This window comes from Dipodomys ordii, unplaced genomic scaffold (genome assembly GCF_000151885.1).
Source record: "Dipodomys ordii isolate 6190 unplaced genomic scaffold, Dord_2.0 Scaffold94, whole genome shotgun sequence".
Classification (NCBI taxonomy): Eukaryota; Metazoa; Chordata; class Mammalia; order Rodentia; family Heteromyidae; genus Dipodomys; species Dipodomys ordii.
Window position 1 is genome coordinate 3,959,409 of NW_012267310.1, and position 16,090 is coordinate 3,975,498.

At 41.4% G+C, this 16,090-nt stretch overlaps 1 protein-coding gene across 1 annotated transcript in view; it reads right to left on the reverse strand.

Moving 5' to 3' along the window:
- Window positions 1-724: 724 nt before the first annotated feature.
- The window catches only part of Apoo (apolipoprotein O), a 35,395-nt gene continuing 20,029 nt past the window's right edge, over window positions 725-16,090 (reverse strand). The window contains exons 3-7 of the mRNA XM_013026462.1: window positions 14,487-14,606; window positions 12,199-12,253; window positions 8,488-8,583; window positions 2,083-2,174; window positions 725-853 (exon numbers count right to left, since the gene is read on the reverse strand). Of these exons, the coding sequence (XP_012881916.1) occupies window positions 725-853; window positions 2,083-2,174; window positions 8,488-8,583; window positions 12,199-12,253; window positions 14,487-14,606 (492 nt within the window). The remainder of the gene's footprint in view (window positions 854-2,082; window positions 2,175-8,487; window positions 8,584-12,198; window positions 12,254-14,486; window positions 14,607-16,090) is intronic.

A 16,090-nucleotide genomic window follows, 5' to 3' on the forward strand; every position in this document is an offset into this window, starting at 1 on the left:
AAGGTGACACATCCTTATGATTACACAAGCTCCTCCCTCCGTTGCTCATGGCACAAAGAATATGGCCTGTGGCAGGTAGCTGCTTCTCAACACACCATGGCTCCTGCCCTCAGCTGGGCAATAAACAGATTCATTATTGCTCAAGGAACTAACCAAGATTATGGTAATAAGAAGAGGGGTATCTCAATGATGTCTCCCCACCCCTAAGGGAGCAGAGTATATTCCCCTTTGAATCCACTTTTGCTAAAAGTTTTGTTGTTGTTGTTTTTGTTTTGTTTTTATTGGTCAGTCGTGGGGCCTGACCTCTGGGCCTAGTCACTGTCTCTCAATTCTTCAGCTCAAGGCTAGCGTTCTATCACTTAAGCTACAGTGCCACTTCCAGCTTTTTCCACTTATGTGGTGCTGAGGAATGGAACCCAGGGCCTCATGCATGCAAGGCAAGCGCTCTACCAGTGAGACACCTTCCCAGCCCCTGATAAAAGTTTTTACATAATATGCTATACTTGGAGCAAACTATAAATAGAGTAGAAATTAGGGTCTAAGGCTGAGGTGAAATGCCTTGGACAGTCAACACTTATTTGACCCAGCTGATAATAAACACTACTAGAAAATTCTAAGTTAGAAACTTAGAACAAAAACAAACAGAAAAAGCTAAAAATAAAAACAGACAAAAAAGGGCAACTGAAGCAATAGGGTTATCCAACACCTTACACATCTAGAAAAACTACACATTTAAACCAAATGGAAGATAATGAAAATGATTATTTTTTACCTTATGAAAGTGTTCCTTCCACAAATCTTCTGCAACTATGTATCCTCGTAAACCCCAGTCATACAGCTTTTCCCCAGTGACCTAGAAACAAAATAGAAAGCATCTGCTACTATTCCATATGTGACTGGTAAAGAAGAGAATATTCAGCTTTCTTTTTTCCTATTTCTAAGGGAAATGACTACTATAGGATGTCTGTGTAACAATGAGTTGGGCAACAGTGGATCACATCTGTAATCTTACCTACTCAGGAGGCTAGGATCTGTGGATCGTGGTTCAAAGCCAGCCCAGAGAGGAAAGTCCAGGAGACTCTTATTGCTAATTAACCACCAAAAATCTGGAAATTGAACTGTGGCTCAAATGCTAGAGTGCCAGCAAAATAAAAAAAAAAAAAACCTCAGGGATATCACCTAGGCCCTGAGTTCAAGCTCCAGGATTGGTACAGAAAAAAAAAATCAGTGAAACATAAGCAAGTAAAAAGATAGCAAGAGCCAGGTGCTGGTGCTCATGCCTGTAATCCTAGCTACTCAGAAGACTGAGATCTGAGGATCATGGTTCAATACCAGCCCAGGCAAGAAAGTCTGTGAGACTATCATCTCAATAAACTATTCAGAAAAGGCTGGAAGTGGCACTATGGCTCAAGTGGTAGAGCACTAGCCTTGAGTGAAAAACCTTAGTGCCCAGGCTCTAAGTTCAAGCCCCACAACAGACAAAAAAAAGACAAGAAAGAGAAAAAGAAAAAGTGAAAACTGAAAAGAGGCTGGGAATGTGGTTCAGTGGTAGAGTGCTTGCCTTGCATGCATGAGGCCCTGGGCTCGATTCTTCAGCACCACATAAACAGAAAAAGCCAAAAATGGTGCTGTGGCTCACGTGGTAGAGTGCTAGCCTTGAGCACAGAGAAGCTCAGGGGCAGTGCCCAGACACTGAGTTCAAGCCCCAGGACTGGGAAAAAAATGAAGAGAGCAAATAAAAACCAAAACACATATAAAAAGGATAGCAAAAATGACAGAATAAGAAGGAAAACTAGCCAGAACTGGTGGCTCACTCCTATAATCCTAGCTATTCAGGAGACTGAGATCTGAAGACTGGTTCGAAGCCAACCCTGGCAGGAAAGCTAAGGCTTGAGTTGTGGCACAAGTGGCAGCTGGCCTTGAGCACAAAAGCTCAGGGATTGTGCCCAGGCCTTGAGTTAAAGCCCCAAGAATGCCCCCTCCAAAAAAACCCTACAAAATAAAACAAAATTAAGCAGCAAACCCACAAGTTGCACACAAACAAGAATGAAGAACACTATAGCCGACTGAGTAGTAACTTACCTGGGCAAACGCAATGGCTTGTTGTGGGTAATAGATAGAGGCAGCGAATCCCATGAAAGTAGGCGGATATACTATCTTCTTTATTTTTGAGCCTAATAAATAAAAGGTGGCACACACCATTAGGTGATTGTTATAATCAACATCACAATCTCCTTTAAACATTTAATATTGAGTAAGATTTCTTTGGCCCTAAGTTGAGAGGATATATTTAATATATATTTAATATATATTTAATAACAGTATGTACACCAAATTTGTTTTGAGATATCCTTCATATAATCTTCCTGTTTAAAGTATAGAATTCAAGGACTTTTAGTATATTCACAGAGTTGTATAACCATCATCAAAACCAATTTTATCATCCGCAAAAGAAACCCCTACCTATAGGCTGGTGTAGCTCATGTGCTTAGCATTCATAAGGCCCTGAGTAAGAAAGAGAGAGAAGAGGAAGAGGAAGAAAAATAAGGAGGAGGGCTAGGTGCCAGTGGCTCACGCCCATAATACTAGCTACACAGGAAGCTGAGATTGAGGATCATAGTTCAAAGCCAGCCTGGGCAGGAAAGTCCATGAGACTCCAATGAATTACTCAGCAAAAGCCGGAAATAGCGCTGTGGCTCAAGAGGTAGAGTGCACAAAGAGGCTAAGAGACAGTGCCCAGGCCTTGAGTTCAAGCCCCAAGACTGGCAACAGATAGACAGATAAGGAGGAAGGAGAGAGGGAAGGATGAGTGAGGGAGGGACACTCATTAATAGTCACTCCCCAATTCCCTCTTCCAACCCTTCAACCAAAACCATCTGCATTCTATCTCTATTGATTTGCCTACTGTGAACATATCATATAATGTGTGGCCTTTCATGACTGACATCTCTAACTCAACAGATGTTCTCAAGAGAACCACTATTTCTTTTTTGATTATTTTAACAGTCTCTTTTATGTCATCCAGACTAGTTTTTAACTCACTATTTACACTTGAGATCATGATCCCCCTGCCTCAGCCTCCCAAGTACTTCAAATGCTGGGATTACAGGCATGTGCCACCACACCTGGCTTAAGAACTATCATGTGGGGGCTGGGAAGGTGGCTCAGTGGTAGAGCGCTTGCCTTGCATGCATGAGGCCCTGGGTTCGATTCCTCAGCACCACATAAGCAAAAAGAAAAAAGCCGGAAGTGGCGCTGTGGCTCAAGTGGTAGAGTGCTAGCCTTGAGCTGAAGAGCTGAGGGACAGCGCCCAGGCCCAGAGTTCAGGCCCCAAGACCGGACCTACCCCCCCAAAAAAGAACTATCATTTGAGGATGGGAGTGAAAAAAACTGGAAGAGAGTGAAGGAAGGAGTGACACTGTCCACAAATAAATGTACTCTTTGCCTGACTTATCTAGCTGTAAACCCCTATACATCACCTTAATGATAACAATTCAAAAAAGTTTTAAAGGAAAACAAAGAACAATCATTTCTAAGGAAGCAGATAAAAAACTTTTGAAAAACTTTCAAGTGCCAGTATTTTAGTTCCTAGAGGTTTTAAAGTAAATTACCTTCCTTGTCCTATTCCTCTCCTTTCTGAAATTCCATTAAAATAAATAGTAAAGAATAAAACACAGAGCAATGAGCCCATAGCGAAGAGGAAACGGCTAGAGTGGCATTGGCAGAGAGTGAATGCTAATCAGCTGAGGGTATAGCTCATAGGTAGAATGATTATATAACAAGTACAAAGCCCTGGGCTCATTCTCCAGTACCATAAAAAAAGTGTTAGCCAGGCACTGGTGGCTCACACATGTAATCTTCACTACAAAGGAAATGAAGATATGAGGATCATGGTTCAAAGGTAGCCTAGACAGGAAAATCCATGAGATGCTTATGTCCACCAAAAAGCCAGAAGCAGAGCTGTGGCTCAAGTGGGAGGGTGATATTCTTGAGCAAAAAAGCTCAGTGACAGTGCCCAGACCCTAAGTTCATGCCCCAAGACCAGCAAGTTAAGTGTTAACAAATTTTCATAAATTAGGGAGTGAATAGGAATAAGAGAGCAGGCAATGCTAAGGAGGGGTTGCAGCCAAAGAAGGAGCAGAGCTTCCCTACACAGAGCTGGCAGGTACTACTGCAAGGAGTAGTGATGGCAACCAGGGATCAAGACAACAGGACAAGTCCAAGTCCTATGCAGGGCCAAGTTGACCCATTCCTTTTCACATGCCATCTCAGTGCCAAAGTGCTTCTAGCTAGGCCCAATTTTTAAAACAGGATAGGGCTGGGCACAGTAGCTCATGTCTATAATCCTAGCTACTCAAGAGGCTGAGATCTAAGGATCAGGGTTCAGAGCAAGTTCAAAAACAAATCTGTGAGACTCCGATCTCCAATTAACCAACACAAACCCAGAACCAGAGCTGTGGCTCCAGTGGTAGAGTGTCAGCCTTCGGCAGAAGTTGAGACTGTGTGGGTGCCTGTTAGCAAAGTGTTCCTCTCACTGGTGGCCCTGGATCCAGGCAACCTCATCTAAGGTTAGAACCTGCCCTGCTAGCAAGCCCCATCTATGCAAAAAGACTTCTTACTAGTGTTTCAGCTGCCTCATTCTGAAACATGACCAGACAACCAAGACTTTGGAGGACAGCCTACAACATAAAAGAGAAAGACAGAAACAAGCAAGAATTAAAAAAAAACAAACCAAAAACCTTACCCTACAGGAAATAGAACTTCAAAACAAAACTAAACCTGTTATTAAATATGATCAAATAAATTCAAGAAGCTACTACATTAAAAGAAAAAAAGAATTCTATGAAAAACATGAGACATTCAGAGAACAAGGAAAAGCTCATGAAAATGAAAAAGTTAAATATTCAAAATGAATAAAATAAAATAATTATGAAATATAGGAGACATTTAAGGTCATTAAAAAATAACCCAATTTGGGGCTGGGAAGGTGGCTCAGTAGTAGAGAGCTTGCCTTGCATGCATGAGGCCCTGAGTTCTATTCTTTAGCACCACATAAGCAGAAAAAGCCAGAAGTGGTGCTGTGGCTCAAGTAGTAGAGTGCTAGCCTTGAGCTAAAGAGCTGAGGGACAGAACCCAGGCCCAGAGTTCAGGCCCCATGACCGACAAGAAAAAAAAAACAACAAAACAACAACAAAAAAATCAATGTGCTAGTTAATGAGCTCAGGAAGGAAAAAGAGAGTGCATTGTCAAAGACCAGGCAGATATCATCCTCCAGCTGAAGGCTACGAACTACCAAAATGTCCAACCAAGGAATGAAAACATCCACATCGACTTATGGCAACATGGAATCTCAGAACATTCAGATATTAAAATAAGACCCTCAAAGCTTCTAGGAAGGAAAACAAAGTCACTTCAGAAGCAGCAAGCATCCAGACTAGTAATCTACATTTCCATTGGCAACGACCAGATGCTAGAAGGTACATCTTTCAAAGTTTCAATGGAAAACAATTTCCATCACTATCCCAGCGGTCCCTTGGTATGAGGGCAGACACTCAAGGTCTTGGGAAATTGGTCTCCAACAGACCTTTTTTGCAAATGATTTAAGCATGCAGCTTAAGAACATGGCAGGATAAATGAAGGGAAGACAACACAGAAATCCAGGAAAAGGGGGGCTCAAATGAAAAAAGGGGGCTCAAGGAAAAACAGCTGTGTTGAGATCTCAAGCCAGCTGCAGGAGGAGATAGAGCCGAGGAGCAGATGGAGAAGAGGTGAAAATACTCAGCAGGATGATGAGTTTAGAGAAACCTGAGAATCAGGGGGAAAAACAATTGATAAGGGGTAAAACAGAAGGCATATGAACTTGATCCAAGAAATAGTCTCCACTGAATGGGCCTATACACATAATAATAGAAGTGGTGGAAATTGGTTTTAAACTTGATTTTTTTTCCAGTCTTGGAGCTTGAACTCTGGAAGTGGGCCCGGTCCCTGGACTCCTTTTGCTCAAGGCTAGCATTCTACCGGGCCACTTTTGGCTTTTTCTGTGATTAATTGGAGATAAAGAGTCTCATGGACTTTCTTGCCCCAGCTGGCTTGGAACTATGATCCTCAGATCTCAGCTTCCTGAATAGCTAAGATTACTGGGGTGAGCCACTGATGCCCAGCAAGTTAAATATTTTTCTGCAAGTCTTATTGCCTGTATTGAAAGTATATGATTATCCTAGAAAAGAAAATCCTGTTACCCTGGGGTCTCTCATGTCCACTTGAGCACCTGGGTAGTTCAAATGGGTACCATCTAGGAGCCCTTTTCACCTCCCTTGGGAAAGGTAACAAGTGGTAGCTCTTTTTTTTGGGGGGGGGGTCCGGGAGTGGGGCTTGAACTCTGGGTCTGGGCGCTGTCCCTCAGCTCTTCAGCTCAAGGCTAGCGCTCTACCACTTGAGCCACAGCACCACTTCCAGCTTTTTTTTTCTTTTTCTTTTTGCTTATGTGGTGCTGAGGAATTGAACCCAGGGCCTCAGGCATACAAGGCAAGCACTCTACCACTGAGCCACCTTCCCAGCCCCCTACAAGTGGTAAGTCTTAGACCACAAACTTTTGCCAGACCTCTCAATGAGCTGGACGGGAGGGCCCTCCCAGAACCTCAGAAAGGAGGTATGAGCATATTCCTCTCCCCAATCTTCATCCTCATTCCTCCCACAAAGCCAGTGAGAGGTGTAGGGAAGTCATCCATCTCTCTGTGAGCCTCCGGTTGCTGCCAAAGTCATGGGCATGCTACTCACATAACTTAGCAGATGCACTCAAGGAACCTTATCAGGAGGGACCCCTGAGCTCATACTGCAACTGCCAGCTTAAGGTACCAACTTCCCTGAAGGCACCTGCTCTGGCCATCCAAAGGCATACTTATCACCGTGGTCCCCTTGCTTGGTGACCTCCTCTGATGCTAATCATCTCAGGCCCTTCTATACTAGCACCCTGGCCGTGGGATGCCTATCAATCCCAAACATTGTCTAAATGAAAAGGGAACCTTTTTTCTGAATAGCTTTGCAAGAAAGAGGAAGAAGTTTGTGAAAAAAATGTTGGCTGGAAGGTGACTACTAAAACTGATCTGGAAATATTATTATTACTATGACTATTATTTAGTCAGTTGTGAGGCTTGAACTCAGGGCCTTGGCATTGTCCTTGTGCTCTTTTTGCTCAAGGCTAGCACTCTACCACTTTGAGCCACAGCTCCACTTCTGGCTTTTGAGTGGTTATTTGAAGATAAGAGCCTCACTGGGACTTTTCTGCCCAGGCTGTCTTCAAACTGCCATCCTCAGATCTCAGCCTCCTGAGTAGCTAGGATTACAGGCGTGACCCACCAGTGTCTAGCACTATTCCTATTATTATTATTATTAGTTACTACTTTCAAGATAGGAGGACGGCCTGGAGACTATAACACATGTTCATATTATAGGGAAACTGTGAGCAGCGACAGTACACCTGCCCTCCAGACTTGAAAATAAACATAATGCCTAAAGAGGAAGAGTTCTAAACTGAGACGTATCAAAATATGGTTCTCTTTCATGGGGTTTCGATTACAGCATTCTCTGTATTGGGATAGCTCTATAAGGCACTTTTGCAACATCTAAGTTTTATATTATCAATATATCAATATATTTTACAATCAAATTTAAATTGTCAATATATCTTACAATCAGTGAAACTAAACAGTTCATAAAAACTAATTTCATCAGAGAAAAGCCTTTTACCAGCCTTTATTTCTAATTTTATTCTGTAATCAAGCAATGGAAAGTAGTAATAATTTTTGGTGCTTGGGATTGAATCCAGCACTCACTAGGCAAGTACACTGCCACTGAACTCTTCCCAACCCTCAAGCTCCCAGAGTAGTATTTTTAACTTGCTAATTCATTAATTTTTAATTGTAAGCAGTTTAAAGTTGTTACATCAACACTGACTATAAACATGACACATCAAGTTAATAAACTCTCAGTAATAAATTTATTGTGGGAGGGGGGAAAGTAAGGGAAAGCGAAGAAGGGGTGACATTGTCCAAATAGAAATATGTCTGACTTGGTCATTAGCTGACTCATGAATGGTAACCCCTCTGTACAACACCTTAATAATAATATACTTGTATTTAAGAAAAAATTTATTGTGATTGGTAGCTTGGTTGGTGAAGTACTCAAAAAGCTTTTTGGTTAGGCATGAAAAACTATACTAAAGAGCAATAGGAATTGAAGCAAGTAAATGGGATATTTAAGAATAATTTTTTTTTTACCAAGAGTATGCAATTTATATATGTATGCTTAAAGTCAAATATAAAGTCAAATAATGATTGCTAACAACCATATTAATTATATATTACGAAGGCCATATTCAGGAATCAACTCAGTATCTTAAAATGAAAAGAGAAGAACTAAATGTTTATCTTCCCTCCCACATGAACAGCTAAAAAAATAAAAAATAAATAAAGACAAAACTTCACCTACCTCTAGTAAAGAGGAATCCAACAAATCCGGCAAAACCAATAACACCAAGTCTTGGAAAAAATCCAGGAGGTGCGTTTTGGAGAAAATTATAGCTATCTACAACAGAAGCAGATCAGGAAATAATTCCACAAATTGCTCATTAAAAAACAAAACAAAAAGTCTTACATATAGCTAGTATATACCGTATCTAATGGATGCAAACCATACATTCTTTGCTTTCTGCTAATAGACTTTTTTTGGTCATTGTTGGTGTTGTTTCTGACAGGGGCTCATTATGCGGCCCAGGCTGGCCTCAAACTCACAACACTTTTGCCTCTACCTCCTGAGTGTAAGGATTACAGGCATGTGCTATCATGCCTAGATCTGCTCAAATTCTTCAACATATTCTTTCAGGAACCAAATACATTAAACTTGGAGAAATCAGTATCCTTATGGTGTACAAGTTCATGTAGGAAGTAGCCACTGTTGGTGATAACAGCATAAGTAATAAATAAAAGAAAATACAACATGTGAGCCTCTTACTGTGCCTAAGCATACCTTAGGATAATTTGCATGATGCCTCCTTTCCTCTTCTCTCCTCTGGACCAATCTCACCAAATAAGAGCCAGTGTGGGCCCTTATCTCCTCATCAGCCTCTCCTCCTCCTCCTCTAAAATCCCAGTTGACTTTAGTACCTCATATTTAATTATATTCAGCAACTCATATTTGGTACCTCACATTTAATTATTCACGTGTATGTTCTGTGCCTCTCACAGAGAACATAAGCTCCTTAATGGTAGATTGCATAGACCTACGCATATCTCCTCCCAGTGGTAATAGTGGATAATTATCCAACAGATACCTATTACAATCACTTCTAAGAGCTGATGGCTTAACAAATGAAATCAGCCAGGTCCTGATGCAGAAAACCGTCATGTCTCTTCCTCAACCTCATCTTCAGCACTGCTTATCTGCTTACACCTCCTTCTGGAAAATTCTGTGCTAACTCCCACCTTGATGGCTGTGTAGACTGATACCCAGTGTCCCATCTTCACAGCCCTGATGTGGCTAACACTGTTCTTTGAGGACTCACCTCAGAAATCCTTCCCTAACAGCTTGTCTCCCCAATTTTTACTCAACTAGTCTCCTTCCTCTATATCTTGAGAATGATTGAGTACATCGATATCCATGATTGACTGCTGTCTTTTCAACATTTTTTTTGAAGCCAGGCACAGGTGGCTGAGATCTGAGGATGGCTGTTCAAAGCCATCCTGGGAGGAAAATCCATGAGAGTCTTATCTCCAATTAGTCAGAAAAAAAGCCAGAAGTGGCACTGTGGCTCAAGTGATAGAGTGCTAGCCTTGAGCAAAAAAGCTAAAGGGTAGCAACCAGGACTTAAGTCCAAGTCCCAAGGTCAACACTAAAATAATTAAATAACTTTTTGAGATAGGATCTTGCTAAGGCTGGCCTAGAACGGTGCTTCTCCTGCCTCAGCCTCCCAAGTGTTAGAATAATAGGTGCTTGGCTTTGATCTTTAATGGCTGGCACAATGGAGACTTAACAAATGTAAGCTGAACTGAACTAATAACTAGAATAGTAATCCTTTCCCTCACATAACCCAGATACATGGCAATTTTCTTTCCCCTAGGTTCTTTGAGAAGTGTGGCAATTATTTTAAATACTATTATAGGACTTTATGCTCTGCATGCATTATTCCCATCTGTTTTTTTCAATTGTTTGCCCTTTAACCTACTTTGAATTTTCATTCTTCTTGTCTAGGTCTTTTGAAGCAATTTCCTACTTCCTTTTATTCTTACTAGTTAAGTGTTACTGAACTCTGAGCATGCACAGAGAGCAGCTGATAGGAGGATACCCAGATTGGCTTTGGCAAGCTGGGCCAAAGTGGGTAAATCACAAAGACTGGGGAAGAAAGGATTGAAGCGAAAGCCTGGCTTCTGGTAACATAACTTAGCTATGACTGCTGGAAAATGGACTGGCTATACTGGCATACACCACCACTCATAATAAAATGTTTCTTTAAGAGTCTTTGTGTGCATGAAAATAGAGCAATGAAATCTAGTAAAATTGTTTTAAGAAGGGGGAGAGGACGGGATGAGGAAGAGTGATGAAGGCAGTGAGTTTGATGGGGCACATTGTAAACATATATGGAAATATCTCATTGAAACTGCTTTGGGTGATCCTAGGACTTGAACTCAAGAGCCTGGGCTCTGTCCTTAGCATCTTTTGTTCAGGGCAGCACTGTAACACTCTACCATTTGAGCTATAGCTCCACTTCAAGTTTTTTGGGGTTAGTTGGAAATAAGAGTCTCATGGACTTTCCTGCCCAGGCTGGCTTTGAATCACGATCCTCAGATTTCAGTCTCCTGAATAGCTAGGATCATAGGTATGAGCCATTAGTGCCTGACACAATGAACCTCTTTTATACAACTAATAAATGCTAATAAAAATCTTTAAAAAAAGAATCCAAGAGAAGGAAAAAAAAGACAAAATATTATAAACAATGTCTACTACAATGAATCAATGGAAAATGACAAGTGACAAGGAAGAGACCTTAGTCACACATTTGTTTTGTTCCATCAAGAAACGATTAAAATCTTACCAGTGCTGACAGCTCATGCCTGTAATCCTAGCTATTCAGGAGGCTGAGATCTGAGAGACTCTCAGTTCAAATCCCGCAAAATGGAAGCAGAGGTATGGCTTAAGTTGTAGAGCACCAGTCTTGAGTGAAAAAGCCAAGTAAAAGTACAAGGTCTTGAGGTCAAGCTGCAGTACTGGCATGCACATGTGCGTGCTCACGCGCACACACGCACATGCACACACACACACACACACACACACACAAAACCTTATACAAACAAGGTTTTGATTTGCTGAGATGCCTAGCAAGAGGAATGAAATAGTATCACTATCTCTATTAATTTACTAGTTCTGACTGAGCTCAGAACATAGACTATAAACTCAGTTTATGAGTGCATGTAATAAGTGGCCCATAAGTGAGAACCCATCAAGAGCAATGAAAACCAAATGGAAAAACATGTAAGCACACTTCTCATTATGCAATAAGATATTTCCCAGGATCCCATGGCATTTCCTTTCTGCCTCTAAACTTCTATAGCATGTGACAACAGTAGAGCAAATGAACTACTGTGATGATGAAAATATACCAATGATTTAGTGTGTGTACATTGTACTTGGAAACTGTTGTGTTTTGTGGGATATTTGTGGGTGTTGTTTTTGTGGGATATTTTTCAGGTAGGATCTTGTGCTTTTTTCCCCCAGGGCAGTCTTAGACTGTCATCCTCCCACCAATGACTCCCTCATAGCTTAGACTTCATGAGTTACCATATCCCACTTGTTTGTTGAGATGGGAGTCTCATTAACTTCTTGTGGGGACTAGCCTTACACCATAAACCTCTCATTCTCCACCTTCCAAGTAGGTGGGATTACAGATATGAGCCACTACTTCTGGTCTCATTTTTTAAAAAAAAAATCTAGTGTATCAGTACTTGCCAGCCCAACAATCCTAATAATGCAGAAGCCATTTAGATGATCTTAGTCCTCTGTAATCTGAGAATAATTGATCTTTCCAGAAAAAAAATCACATTCCTCTAAAATTCTTCATACAATTTCCACAGCCCATTCGTGGAACACCAGTTAAACAGTTCAATGTTAATGGAGTAACTCATTATGTCTAACTAAAAGTCAACTTACCTAACCCCCATTGAATCATACGCAGCACCTTGGGCTTAGTTTCACAGTATCTATCCTAAGAAGATAAAAAGAAATGGAGTAAGTAGGCTAGGCTGATTAGAAAGTAACAGAATAAATATACCTGTCTTAGCCCAGTGCCATAGCTCACACCTCTAACCTTAGCTACTCAGGAGGCTGAGATCTGAGGATTGAGGTTTGAAGCTAGCTTGAGCAGAAAAGTTTGTGCAACCCTTATCTCTATTTAACCACCAAAAAAAGCCAGCAGTAGGGCTGTGGCTCAAGTGGTAGAGCGGTAGCCCAGGCCCTGACAGTTCAAGCCCCAGGACTGGCACAAATACAAATACTTGCCTTTACTGAATATATTATTAAAGTGTTGACATTTTCTTGGTGCTGGAGATAAACCCAGGGCCTCAGGCAGGCTATTCATGCACTCTACCATCAAGTTCTAGCATCAGTTATTAACAGCTTTTGAACAGAAACCTATTTTCTTGTTTTCTGGGTTTTTTTTTTCTTTTGCAATGTCCTATTCACTACAAACTACTTTGGAAGAATGGCTTACTATTACCATAGGGAGCAAAGATGCCCAAGATGGTGGTTCTGACAACTTTTAAACTTCTCATTCTGAGAGGGATTTCATGGTGACATTTCCACACATGTATACAATGCACTCCATCAATCTCAATCTATCACTTTCTCCCTTCTTAAAATAATTTCAACAGCTTTTGTTGTTCTATTTTCATCCATATGTATATAAAGAACTTCAACGAGGTTTATCCTATTCACTCTCTTCATTAGCCTTCTCACCGCCAGACTTCTCACTCTTAAAATGGAAGGAAGGGGCTGGGAAGGTGGTTCAGTGGTAGAGCGCTTGCCTTGCATGCCTGAAGCCCTGGGTTCGATTCCTCAGCACCACATAAGCAAAAAGAAAAAAAGCCAGAAGTGGCGCTGTGGCTCAAGTGGTAGAGTGCTAGCCTTGAGCTGAAGAGCTGAGGGACAGCGCTTAGGCCTAGAGTTCAGGCCCCACGACCAGATCCCCCCCCCAAAAAAAACAAAAAGCTGAAGGAAACAGCGGAACATTGGTAGCTCATGCCTGTCATCTATTACTCAGGAGGCTGAGATCTGAAGATGGCACTTGAGAGCCAGCTTGAGCAGAAAGTCTGAAAGATTCTGATCTCCAATTAATCACCAGAAAACCAGACGTGATAGACTGCTTAGTGACAGAGCCTAGACCCTGAGTTCAAACCTCATGACTAACCAAAAAAATAAAAATAAAAAAAAACGGAAGGAAACAGAAAAATCAATCCTCTTGATAATTACAGAGCGAATTCTGTCCCTAGGAGATTAAATCTGTCTTTGTTACTAACTCTATTTCCTAATTTGTCATTGCATGGGGAGGAAGGGGGAGAACGTCCAGCCCAAGGGCCATATAAGGTCTGTAAAACCTTTTGTTACATTGCAGGACAGACATGTACACTTCTGGCTGGCTCTCACTGGCTACCTATAACCCATCTCCCGATATTGATAGCTTTATATAGTCTGATAATTCTGTTATAAATATTCAAATGGCCCTTAGGAGAAAAGGCTCTCTACCCATTTGGGGGCCTACAATTGGAACGTACTCACTTGAAGCAGGAATAAACAACTATAATGTGACATAAGAGAAAATAACTTGTAGGTTTTCTTTCTTTCTTTAACTTTCTTTCTTTCTTTCTTTGTCTGTCTACGTGTCAGTCCTAGGGCTTAAATTCTGTGCCTGGGCACTGTTCCTAAGCTTTTTTGGTCAAGGCTATACACCACTTTGCCCAGCTCTATTTCCAGCATTTTGATGGTTAATTGGAGATAAGAGTCTCACAGGCTTTCCTGCCCAGGCTGGCTTTGAACTGTGATCTTCAGATCTTAGCTTCTTATAATCTTAGGACTACAAGCATGAGCTACCAGTGCCTGGCAAGTTGGGAACCCTTAATTTGGGCCTTCTATTGTGCCATTTTTTGTGCCAGTCCTGGGGCTTAAACTCTGGGTCTGAGTGCTATCCCTAAGCTTTTGTGCTCAAGGCTAGAACTCTACCACTTGAACCACAGATCCACTTCCAGATTTTACAGTTAATGGGAAATGAATCTCATGGACTTTCTTGCCCAGGCTGGCTTTAAACCATGATATTGAGATTTGAGCTAGGAATACAAGCATGAGCCACTGATGCCCAGCTCTATTATGCTATTTTCCAAAAACATGTAGTCAACTTAAGACTCTTCTCAGTGCAGACTTTCACTACTGACTGTAAAAAGCCATACCTGACACCAACTTGTATATGGTTCAAACTGCTGTCGAAGCTCTGAGATGTTTTCTTCAAGTTGGGTTCTTGGTTTCTCCACATATTTAAAGTGAGTCTCAGGAGTTGAGTAGAGTGAAAGCTGCAGATATTAAAACAAAATCAAAACATCATATCCATTAATGAGATCATATAATAAGCCATCACATTTGTAGGTATACCTACAAATATTAGAAATACTATAATATTTCTGTTAATCCATAAATTTCAGTGACCATAAGAGTTATATGAAATCTATAACTTGACTTCAGATGATCGTTGTACCTTGCTTTGATAAGGACAAGGAAAAGGGAGCAGGCCTCCAAAATGTCCTATGCCCTCCAAATCCATTGCTAGGAAGCATAACAGCTCCCTTCTATCTGTTTTTGTTGTATTTTTTGGTGGTATTGTGGACTGAATGCAGGGCCTCAAGCACAAAAGGCAAGCACTCTAGCATGAACTACACCCTTAACTCTTTTTTTTTTTTGGGTCCGGTCGTGGGCCTGAAATCTAGACCTGGGCGCTGTCCCTCAGCTCTTCAGCTCAAGGCTAGCGCTCTACCACTTGAGCCACAGCACCACTTCCGGCTTTTTTCTTTTTGCTTATGTGGTGCTGAGGAATCGAACCTAGGGCCTCAGGCATGCAAGGCACGCGCTCTACCACTGAGCCACCTTCCCAGCCAACTCTTTTTAATTCTGTTATGTGGCATTGTACCTCAGACTTCATTTGGAAAAATGATTCTATAACTCTAATGCAAGGGTAGGAAATATCTGCTGCTCACAGCCTCTTGCCTATATTGGAAATTTTGTAATGGCCCTCAAATGTTATTATCAACATTCAAATGGCTCTTGGCAGAAAAATAGGTTCCTTATTCCTACTCTAAAGGGTATATGGAGGTTTAAAAAAACATGTGAAAGTAAATGAATAACTGGTTAGTCAGTGAGAATGAACAGTGTGGACTCATGAAAGTAGGAGAGACAGTTTGTTCCCCCTCAGAGTAGAAACTTCTCAAAGCCACTGCTGGCTGACTTCTGACCCCTGTCATTTGAACCACTGTTCCCAAGGCTTGAGAAGAGAGTAAAGTGCAAAAGATAAGCTAATTAGCTTTATATAAACATCATTCAAGTAACTCCAAAGGGGAGACTGAAGGTAGCTTTGTCCATAGCCAAATTCAAAGACAAGAAGCAGAAAGGATTCATGTTTCTAGTTTCTTGGTGAATGTGAATGTTTTCTTGCTTTGATAATTGGTCCAGAATCAGTCAGGCTACTTAGAAAAGTGAGTCTTGCTTATCAGCTAATGTGATAATGGCAGGTTCCACACTAAAAAGAAAAATCTGTAAAAGGCTGGGCACTGGTGGTTCACACCTGTAATCCTGGCTACTCAAGAAGCTGAAATTTGAGGATGATGGTTCAAAGCCAACCCAGGCAGGAAAGTCCCTGAGACTCTATCTCCAATTAACCACAAAAACAGCTGGAAGTAGAGCTATGGCCCAAGTGGTGGAGTGCTAGCCTTGAGCAAAAAAGAGCTCAGGGACAGTGGCCAGGCCTTGAGTTCAAGCCCCGGGACCAACACCAAAAAAAAAAAAT